The sequence below is a fragment of the Juglans regia genome, chromosome 5 (genome assembly GCF_001411555.2).
Source record: "Juglans regia cultivar Chandler chromosome 5, Walnut 2.0, whole genome shotgun sequence".
Taxonomy (NCBI): Eukaryota; Viridiplantae; Streptophyta; class Magnoliopsida; order Fagales; family Juglandaceae; genus Juglans; species Juglans regia.
The window spans coordinates 8478956-8490204 of NC_049905.1; the positions used below are offsets into that span (position 1 = coordinate 8478956).

The 11249-nt window shown below is 36.3% G+C and overlaps 2 protein-coding genes across 4 annotated transcripts; one reads left to right on the plus strand and one right to left on the minus strand.

Annotated features, from left to right (window-relative positions):
* Positions 1–2556: 2556 nt before the first annotated feature.
* Positions 2557–6211, plus strand: LOC109002624 (putative pentatricopeptide repeat-containing protein At5g59900). Its single transcript, XM_018980460.2, has one exon. The coding sequence runs from the start codon at positions 2627–2629 to the stop codon at positions 5336–5338; it is 2712 nt and encodes a 903-aa protein (XP_018836005.1). The 5' UTR covers positions 2557–2626; the 3' UTR covers positions 5339–6211.
* Positions 6212–7323: 1112 nt separating this feature from the next.
* Positions 7324–10155, minus strand: LOC109002628 (actin-depolymerizing factor 1). 3 transcript variants are annotated; one of them, XM_035690165.1, is made up of 5 exons: positions 10038–10155; positions 9855–9929; positions 8480–8545; positions 8008–8273; positions 7324–7911 (listed from the first exon to the last, which is right to left on the minus strand). In XM_035690165.1, exons 3-5 carry the CDS (start codon positions 8495–8497, stop codon positions 7761–7763), a joined length of 435 nt encoding a protein of 144 aa, XP_035546058.1. In that variant the 5' UTR covers positions 8498–8545; positions 9855–9929; positions 10038–10155; the 3' UTR covers positions 7324–7760. The 3 variants fall into 3 exon arrangements, with proteins under 3 accessions (XP_035546058.1, XP_018836013.1, XP_018836012.1); XM_018980468.2 differs by lacking the exon at positions 8480–8545 and having other exon boundaries at positions 10038–10154; XM_018980467.2 differs by lacking the exon at positions 8480–8545 and having other exon boundaries at positions 9855–10071.
* Between the last annotated feature and the right edge of the window lie 1094 nt (positions 10156–11249).

Sequence of the window (11249 nt, forward strand, 5' to 3'; positions counted from 1 at the left end):
CTTGGGTAGTTGAAAATAATTCTTACGGTGAGTTTGAATGTTGAAGTGAGTTGAGTTGAATTGAGTTGAGATAATAAAATATTATTATAATATTATTTTTTAATATTATTATTATTTTGAGATTTAAAAAAGTTGAATTGTTTATTATATTTTATATTAGAATTTGAAAAAGTTATAATGATGAGTTGAGATGAATTGAGAGTAGTTTATGTTCCAAACGCACCCTTAGTATATGTTGGCAAGGCCTAAGCTACAACTTTTATCAAGACCTCTCGATTAGCCTGATGTAATAATTTTTCCTTCCATCCTTGTGATTTTTCCCAAGCCCTTTCTTTGACTTCTTGAAAAGTACTCATTTCGAATTTATCCAAAAAAAAAAAAAAAAAAGAGAGAGTCCCAAATCATGATGTTGTAAAAAATGAACATTCCATAGTGATTTTATATCTTGAAGTTTGAACCACCCCGTCTTCAACATTCTTACTTAATAACAATTCAGTTTTATCCATATTAATCTTCTAGCCTGAAGCAGACTCATAAACATGAAGTAAGTGTTTGAGATATTCATTTGCTACATGTGTGGCTTGACAGAAAATTAAGCTATCATCTGCAAATAACAAGTGAGTAACTGTAGGAGCTCCATTACACACCTTAACACATTTTATCAATAGAAAAATATTTGCATCAGCCCCACACCAGCACACACTCAACCTATTGAGTGTAAAAAAAAAAAAAAAAGTGATGTGAAGTGTGTGCTGGTGTGGGGCTGATGCATAGCATTTCCCTTTATCAATTGACACATTTCAGCATTTTGAACAAAAGTAGATAATCCCTTAGCACATAACACAAACAAATATAGGGAAAGTGGGTTATCTTGGCATAAGCCTCTAGATGCAGCAAAGGATGAAGTAGAACACCCACTAAAAAGTACCTTATATGTAGCTAAATTTAAGCAAGACACAACTAGCGCCACCCATGTGGAGTCAAAACTCAATTTCAACATAATCTTTTGTGAAAAACCTCATTCCACTCAGTCATATGCTTTATTCATATCCAGTTTCACTGACATAACACCTTGTTTACCTCATCTTTGCTTCCGGATAGCATGAATAGTCTCAAAAGTAACAAGTACATTAACACTGGCTATCAAATATCACATATGGCAAAATGGATTTAAGCCAACAACTTTAGCAATTATCTTATATACCACGTTGCACAAACTTATGGAGCGGTATTCTATAATCCTCTTAGGCTGCTTCTTTTTAGAATAAAAACTAGAAAAGTTTCATCCAATTAAGCAGAAACTACATCATGGTCAAGAGAGTAAGGTATTGCCTTTGTGACTAAATCACCCACTATATGCCAATATTTATTAAAGAAAAAAGGAGGCATACCATTAAGGTTTGGTGCTTTCATGGGTTGCATATGAAAGAATGCAATTTTGACCTCCTCACTAGCATACAGCCTGAGAAGAGTATCATTCATATTAGATAAGAAAATGTAAAAGAAGATTGGGTCCCCATTTGCTTCTTTTTGTGAAATGATTTATGCATAATAGTGAAATGATTTAAGTTAAGGCCTCACATAGATAATCAGATGAAATGAAAAATCTGTAAATAGTAGTGAGATGATTTGTAAATAGTAATGAATAGTTTAAGTTAAGATTTTTATTGAGTTTTGAAAACTGAGAAAAAAAAGTTGAATATGAATATTATAAAGTTAAAATATTGTTATAATGTGATTTTTTAATATTATTTTTATTTTGAGATTTGAAAAAATTGAATTATTTTTTGTGTTGTATATGAAAGTTTGAGAAAGTTGTAATGATTAGTAATGATTAGATGAAACAGTATAAAAGAGAAATTAAAAAGTATTTGTGTCTGAGTAGTGTTTAGATGTTGAAATGAGATGAAATGAGACCAATTGTTTATCCAAACGTCGCGTAAGTTGTTTTGTTAGGTTTTGGGAAAAAAGAAAAAAAGTTAAATAAAAATATTATATTGTCATAATATAATTTTTGCTTTGAGATTTGAAAAAAATGAATTATTTTTTTATTTTTTTTTTAAGTTTGAGAAAGTAGTAATTAGATAATGATTAAATGAAAAAATTAAAAATTTTAAATTGAAAAATGTTTATATTTGAATGATATTTAGAAAGAAAATTATGAGATTAGATGATATGTGTTTTCCAAACAACCCCTTAATCTTTTAAACTGAAGAGGCAAATATTATTTTTTAATTTTTATTATGAATTCATAATGATTGTTAAGAAATGAAGACAAAAATATTTTCACATTAATTAATATGAGAAACTTTCACATAAATAATATATTCATTATAAATAAGAATATATATCAAGAAGTCTTTTACAATTTGTTCCGTTTGAATAAATAAGTCTCTTATAAAATAATGATATTATTGAGAAAGAGTTGTAAAATGGTTATAAATATTAAAAACATAGTTTATTTATGCCAAAAAAAAAAAAATTTGTTTTAGCTTTAACGTGGGCTAGCCTAACATTGGCCTCAGCCCAATCCATTCACTCCCTCACTTAGCTCGAACCTCTGCAAGCTGCAACTTCAAATGGCTCACAGCCGAAATGATTCTCATTTTCGAACCCAAAATCGAAAATGAAGCTAATTCGTCCTCATCGACCCCTCACAAATTCTACCATTTACAGAAAGCAAAGAAATTTGTGTACCTCCAAATTTAAATCCCAAGATAATGAAGAAAACGAGTCGCACTTCGTGTCGATCCTCCGAGACATAGTACGAGGAAGTCAGAGCTGGAAAATCGCGCTCAACAACACCTACATGTCAGGCACTTTGAGGCCCCACCACGTCGAGAAGGTCCTGATCCAAACCATCGACGATTCCAGGTTAGCCTTGAGGTTCTTCAATTTCTTGGGCTTGCACATAAACTTCAACCACTCCACGACTTCGTTTTGCATCTTGGTCCATGCTCTGGTCCAGTCCAATCACTTTTGGCCAGCTTCTTCGCTCCTGCAAACGCTTTTCGTTCGTGGGTTAGACTCAGAAGAGGTTTTTGAACATTTTTTGAATTCCTACGAGAAATGTAATTTTTCTTCGAGTTTGGGTTTTGATTTGTTAGTTCAGAATTATGTGCAAAATAAAAGATTTTTGGATGGAGTGGTGATCGTGAGGCTCATGAGAGAAAATAAATTGTTGCCCGAAGTTAGAACTTTGAGTGCCCTTTTAAACGGGCTAGTGAGAATTAGGCAATTTCATGTAGTTTTGGAATTGTTTGATGAGGAGGTTACGAATGCCGGTCTTAGGCCTGATGTGTATACATACACTGTGGTGGTTAGGAGTTTGTGCGAATTGCGGGATTTTGTAAGAGCCAAGGAAATGATTTTGCAGGCGGAGTTGAATGGATGCAGTTTAAGTGTTGTAACGTATAACGTGTTGATTCATGGGCTCTGCAAAAACCAACGAGCTTGGGAGGCTATTGAGATAAAAAATTTGTTGAGTGAAAAGGGACTGAAAGCAGATGTGGTTACATATTGCACATTAGTACTTGGTTTGTGCAGAGTGAAAGAACACGAGGCTGGGATGGAGCTGATGGATGAAATGATTGAGTTGGGGTTTGTTCCAAGTGAAGCCGCTGTCTCAGGAGTTGTAGAGGGATTGAGGAGGTCAGGGAAGATTGAAGAGTCTTATAATGTGGTGAAGCGGGTGGAGAGAGTAGGGGTGCTGCCTAGTTTGTTTGTTTATAACGCGCTGATCAATTCTCTGTGCAAAGACGGGAAATTGGATGAAGCGGAGTTACTTTTTTATAATATGGGTGAGAAGGGTCTGTTTGCAAACGATGTCACTTATTCTATTTTGATTGATTCGTTCAGCAGAAGAGGGAAATTGGACGCTGCATATTTTTATTTTGGTAAAATGTCGGAGTCCAGGATTAGAGCTACTGTGTATTCGTACAATTCTTTGATAAGTGGGCAATGCAAGTTTGGCAAATTGAGTGAAGCGGAGTTTCTTTTTGGTGAGATGATCGATAAAGGATTGGTGCCAACGGTTGCAACCTATACATCACTGATCAGTGGATACTGCAAGGAAGGAGAACTGCACAAGGCATTTAGGCTGTATCATGAGATGACCGGGAAGGGAATTGCACCAAATACTTACACCTATACTGCACTTATATCTGGTTTCTGTCGTGCAAATATGATGGCTGAAGCAAGTAAGTTGTTTGGCGAAATGGTTGAGCAAAACATTCTGCCAAATGAGGTGACTTATAATGTTATGATAGAGGGTCACTGTATGGATGGTAACACAGTAAAAGCCTTTGAATTGTTGGATGAAATGGTTGAGAAAGGTCTTAAACCAGACACATATACATATAGGCCTCTAATTAGTGGTCTTTGTTCTTCAGGTAAAGTTTCTGAAGCCAAAAAATTCATAGATGACCTCCACAAAGAGTATCAGAAGTTAAATGTGATATGTTATAGTGCACTTCTACATGGCTACTGCAAAGAGGGGAAATTAGATGATGCATTGAATGCTTGCCGTCAGATGGTTGGAAGAGGAATAGACATGGATCTTGTGTGTTTTGCAGTACTCATTTGTGGAACTCTAAAGCAGTATGACACGAGAAAAGTATTGGGTCTCTTGAAGGAGATGCATGATCAAGGGCTGAAGCCTGATGAAGTAATATATACAAGTATGATAGATGCATACAGCAAAGCAGGAAGGCTTAAGGAAGCTTTTGGGTTTTGGGATTTGATGGTTGCTGAGAGATGTTTTCCTAATGTGGTGACATATACTGCCTTGATCAATGGCTTATGCAAGGCAGGACATATGGATAAAGCAGAACTTCTTTTAAAGGAAATGTTAATTGGCAATGCCCTTCCCAATCAGATCACTTATGGTTGTTTCCTTGACCACCTTACGAAGGAAGGAAGTATGGAGGAAGCTGTACAGCTGCACTCTGCAATGCTAAAAGGGTTTCTAGCAAACACTGTGACATACAATATACTTATCCGGGGCTTCTGTAAATTGGGAAAGATTCAAGAAGCTATTGAGCTCCTTGTTGGAATGACTGACAATGGTATTTTTCCAGATTGTATTACCTATTCGACTTTTATCTATGAGTATTGTAGAAGAGGTAATTTACAGGAAGCTGTTGAGTTGTGGAACACCATGCTAAATAAGGGTCTAAAGCCTGATACATTAGCATATAATTTTATGATATATGGTTGCTGCATAACTGGAGAACTCACCAAGGCATTTGAATTGCGCGACGATATGATGAGAAGGGGGGTGACCCTGAATCGGGTAACATATAATGCTCTTCTTCATGGAACTTGCTTGAAAAGTTAAGTCCACTCTACCTAAACATGTTGGAGAAGAATTTTTGTTATTTAATGTCAACAGTCTGCGATGTTATACCAGAGACCCTTCTATTTGCCATTGAAGAACCATTTTTGGGGATTACAGCTTTTGTGTTATATCAACTTGTAGCATTTTTTTAGGACTGACGGTTGAAGATGACAAGATTCTTTTCTGTACATAATTAAGCTTGCAAACCTGAAGGACCAGGAGGGTACTAAATTGAGGCTGATTAACATATGGATGAAAGAATCTTTAACTGTCTTTCTGTTAGCAACAGATTGTTGTGAGCATTGTTATTTGAACGTTGATAATGTTGGAATACTGATCTTACAAATAAGATTTGCTCCCATCGGTAGAGTTGGCCAAACAGAACATGTGAACAGTGAAAATTCATCTTTTGGTGTGGGTCTGTAGATGTATCCTTGTATATTTCATAGGTGCATCTCATGCTACAGAATTCTGTGTCTAGAAGTTCAAAATGTGGTGGTTCCTGGCCTACTGTTTTGCTGCACTTTTGGTTCTTATCAGAGCATTACTTATCAGTCGATACCAACCCCCCCACCCCCTTCTTCCTCCCACCGTTTTATTTTTGCTGGGTCAAAGCTGTCTGCTGGTCCTTCTGTAGTTGAGGAAGAATAAGGATCTGTGCAAATTTGGTTGCTCGTGAAGTTAAATTATCACTTGAAATCAAGGTATGAAGTGATGGTTCAATTCAGCTGATTCAAGTTTCAGCTTGAATTGATAACAAGTTAGGAATCAATTGATAGACATTTTGATTGGGGAAGAGAATTCCGATGTTGAACTCTTTCAATGGCTATCAGGATTCATAATGAATAGAATCAGAAAGTCTAGGAACTTGAATGGTATGCGTAAGAATTGCCCTTCGATTTATTCACATTATCAGAAAGTCTAGGAACTTGAATGGTATGCGTAAGAATTGCCCTTCGATTTATTCACATTGATGATTGGAATCAACACAAATTAAACAGATGAAGTTTCCAATAAATTTTTTTTTGTTCATGCTTATCTCTACTGTTTTTCCAAATTAAACCTACGGATAAATCTATCTTTTGTCGAACAAAATAATAGGTCATAATAATTAACAAGATAGGATCATAAATGAACGACGTGCTTTGTTCAAGCCTACACGCTCTATGCTTTTCCCCAGCTTTCCCTCCAATAAAAGATTAGCTCATTCCCCTCGTGTCTATGGATTCCTGGGGCATGAGAACTATTATAGATATAAAAAGATTATATAAAAGTAAACTTATAGACTGATGTGGCTTCATGTGATGCATTAGATCTACTTTACATAAAAAGTAACTTTACAATCTGATGTACTGCATCAAGTCACGTCAATATGATGTACTGCATCAAGTCACGTCAGTTTGTAGATTTCCTTTTGTGTAATTCTTTTGTGGTTAAAGTATTTCAAATTGCTTTAATTCTTTTCATATTTATGGTATTTTTTTAATATTTATTTTTTTATCATTGTATTCTGGAAGAAATGTTAAAGAACTAAATGAAAAGATATGGCGTTCATCAGGCTCAAATTCTACCCGCCCTACAGTCTAAGATTGCTACCCACCCATTTTCGGGCGGGTAACCTTCCGTGCCTCTGCCTGGCGGGGTGGCCATTTAGGGCAAGGGCAGCAGAGGGTGCCACTTGCTTGTATAGACCCTTTGATTCCCACAATGCCAAGAAGTTATTGACATTAGATCTTGCTACTTAACCAGATTCTCAAGCCTGTCTGGCACGCTTGTGTTCTACTCAGATTAGGATCCTTTACAATTTTTTACAATTTCACATTAAATAATGTGGTCCATGGATAATATGAACTCCGGCATTCATTATAGAGGAGCTCACGTAGCGTTCTTTTCAAGTTGTAAAAAATGTTTGGATTAGAACTATAATCCTATATACTTGCTGCCATCAATGTCTGACAAGAAATCAACTGCTGAAATCTAGCACAAGCCAAAGAAAAAACTAGTCTCAGATATACTTGATAACAAATCTTACATGAGTTCCAAATCGACTACACCAGCAATCTAGACAGTATTGAACCGCAGTCCACCTCCTGCAGGGCTAGACGGGTCAAAAATCCATTTCAGAGGTCTCAAAAAACAAGCAAGAGTGCTTCTCTAATCCCAAGATGATATACATCTTGGCTTGTAGATATAACAACTACAAGGACACATTCATTGCTTCAGTTCCACACAACAAATCATACACGATATTGATTGGAATCATTGAAATTTGGTTCTAGTTGAAGGCCAGACCGTAAGGTAAAACTTGAACAACAAACCAATATGATAACTCAGGTTCATGGCCCCACATACTATTAACATTTTCACTTAAAAAGAAAACCGAGAGCAGAGACAAATCGCCATGCGAGACTCAAGACAAATCTTAGTTGGCACGGCTTCTAAAAACATCAAGACCCATCTCAGTTGGATCGGTGGCCTGCAGCTCTATTTGAATACCATCCAGTTCTCTCTTGAACCTGTCCTTGGAGCTTGCATAGATCATTTTGCTCCTCACCCTTGATGTATCAGGGGACCTAAGTGAACAGTAAACATGCACAAACAGCAATGATTAAAAGGGGATAGCTTATACACGAGGAAAGAGATAGCTAGCTTTTAGCACATTATATTACCATGCAATGAAGAAAATCCTGCTTTTTTGGCAGTTTTCTGCAGTGACAAAGTCAAAATCAAAAACAGCATATCGACACTCATCAGCTGGAAGACTTGCAGCAAAATCCTCGTAGCTTTGAGTTGGCTCCCCAACTTTTTCTACCACCACCTGCTTTTGCTTCTCCTCAATCTTAAATACAATGAAACGGTGAGTCCTTTTAGCCTTCAACTCCAAAAACTTCAGCTTGCAGTCATCATGCACAGCCATCCCCGATGCTGCATTAGCCTGTACATAGAATGAAAAATATATTTGTGTTAACAAAAAATATTGAATTGGAAGAAACCATAGAACAAGAGCAACCATAGACCAACATTTCCAAAAGGCTCATCTGCATGTTTTGTAATTAGACATGTATTTGAATGCAGATATTTAAGTTAGTTATGCTATACTCCAAACATACTAAGCCATGACGACTGATATTAAATTTTAACCTCATTGGTGTAAACCATTTGGACCTTTGAGTCTCTAGGAAAGCAGAACGCCACCACCTTTCCTTACTTTCGAACAATAATCATGTATGTCAAAGAATTAGTGGCTAAACACGTCATCTGTTCAAAATATGAACTTAAAACAAAGACACTGGCTGGGATGGAAAGAGCTTAAAGCAAAATGTAACAAAGTCTGAACAATTTATGAGTGAATCAACTATAGTCCATGATGGAGCAGCTAACAATTGATAAACAAGACAAACAATAAATACATCATATCTTCTACTAACTAAAAACAAATAGGAATAACATTCAAGTGCTTGTGATGTGTGCTTCTAGTGGGACTTATCTCATCTGTTTGTTTTCACAACTCATCTTATCTAATAATTACAACTTTTTCAAATTCTCACACAAAATAAAATAAACAATTCAATTTTTTTAAATCCCAAAACAAAAATAATATTAAAAAAATATATTCTAACAATATTTTATTCAACTTTTAACTTTAATCTCAACTCATTTCATTTCATCTGCAAAAACAAACAAGGCTTAGAATATAACAAATTATGTTTTATAATTTATTATGTTGAGGGGAAGGCTTGATAGATAGGGTTTGCACCAACAATTTGGGTTGGAAAGATTGATCTCACATAGAAAAAATGCCACTACTTTTAATAATCAAAAAGTGACCTTGGAATTGAAACGGCGCTTGCAACAATCAGTCTCATGTAACCTCTATAAGATGACATGTCAACTTTGGAAATGACACCGAAACCACAGTTAAAATATTCACAATTGCCACCCGATATAGTAAATGTTACTCTCCGTAATACAAGCCAAAATCACCAAACCCAAGTATCTTCATGAAAGCAGTTAAGTCCCATCAACAGAAGCATGCGCTATAAAGATGATCTAACTAATGCATGACCTTCTCATAGTTGTATCGCCCTTTACAGATTTCAACAAACACCACCAGAACTTTCTTCTGGGTATTTACATTTATAACAACAATTTTTTTTAAAAGTACATTTATGACAACAATTTACTAAAAGTAAATACAAAACGCACAAATCAAAGCGGCAGCATCTACCGAAGGATCCATTAAACCAACAACCCAAATGCAAAAAACCTTCTTTGTTTTTCCTCTCCTAGCATACATCATTCACTAACAACATCAAACCCAGTAGCCAAAGCACGCAACAACCTTAATCAACATCGAAGTTCAAAGATCAAAAGAAATCCAACGTCAGATCCAAAGTAACTGAGCCCAAAATAAGCACATCTACGGTCAGTCAGACATCACAGATCAAACATAAAAACAGACATAAAATTCCTAAAGACCGCCAAACTAAAAATATATAGTCCAAAAGAGACATACCATGGCTAGATATCAAGGTTACGAGACAGAAATGGGTTCAGAAAATCTAGCGCAGACGAGAAATGGGGAGTGAACCTGCGGAGGAAAAATAGAGAGATTGAACTCAGAAAGACACCACAGTCTCAGATAATAAAACGGAAGACCTTTTTCTTTGCTTCTCTTTCAGAAGAACTCAGACACCACCTTGGTATTCGGTGGCTCCAGTCGTCTCCAAATATCAATGATACTGGGCATGCGTGACAACAGGCAAAAAGTAGGTCTGTCCAATGATGTTGCGACGCGTTTGACAAAAGCAGAATGACGGTTCGGCCCTGCAGCTACGTTGCTTCGTCGGTCGGTCTCCGTACGAGATTGGATAACGACTGGGCTGAACATTCTTGAATGCCGCACTTAATCCGAATCTCCCCAATGATTCTGGCCCAATGGACCTCCCATTTTTCCGTAGACAATTTTTATTCGTTTAGTTGTTTTTTTGGATATCTTCAACACATCAATAAAGCAAATCATATAATATATAAAGAATTATTAATATTTTATTTTATTTTATATTATAATTTAATGTGTCTTCCAGCAAATTTGTTAACTCACCAAACTTATAGGTAATAAAAGTTAGGTAATGATAACCTTACATTTTATCAAGAACTCGGCTACAATTTAGTCTAACTTTTTCTTCTTTTTTGTTTTGTGCCATTTTTCTTTGAAATTAAAAAATAATTTTAGAAGTGACTAAAAAATATCAGAAGACCCCCTCGCGTAGCGCCCATCGCCCCTCCCGCTATGTGGCCACGGTCGAAAGACACTAACCCCTCACCATCGCCTCTTTCCCACTCTCTCTCTCTCTCTCTCACACACACACACACATAAAAGCCCTTGCATCGCGTCTAGGCCGACTCCTCTTCATGTCACACCTCCTGCGGTGTGGCTACGATTCAACGACACTGTCCTAGGTGAGGATATCCATCGATCCCTCTCCTTCAACTCTCTCCCACATTAACTCTATTTGTCTCGAATTTTGTAGGTGTTGTCACTATCGCCACTAAGCATTGCCGGAGATGCCCTTCTTGAGGCTCCAGGTAAGCCCCCACATTTTCCCCCTCTATGATTTTCCACCATTAATCATGTTATTCAATTTATTTTGGGCTTGTTCGGTTTATTCCAAAGCACCAGTCATAAAAGGATTAGCAAAATCTATTGGGTGCCCTAACTATGGAGAATGAGTCATGACCTTGACCTTGTTTTGGATCTAGTAGGCTCATGAATAGGAATTCTTTTAATCTTAGTTGTTGGTGGGTTTATCAACCACTGTTGCAAGTAAGTTCACTGTTCTTTGTATAGAACTGAATGAACTCTGGAGTCATGAGATAATTTTATGAAAATTGTGGACTATGTCTTTGT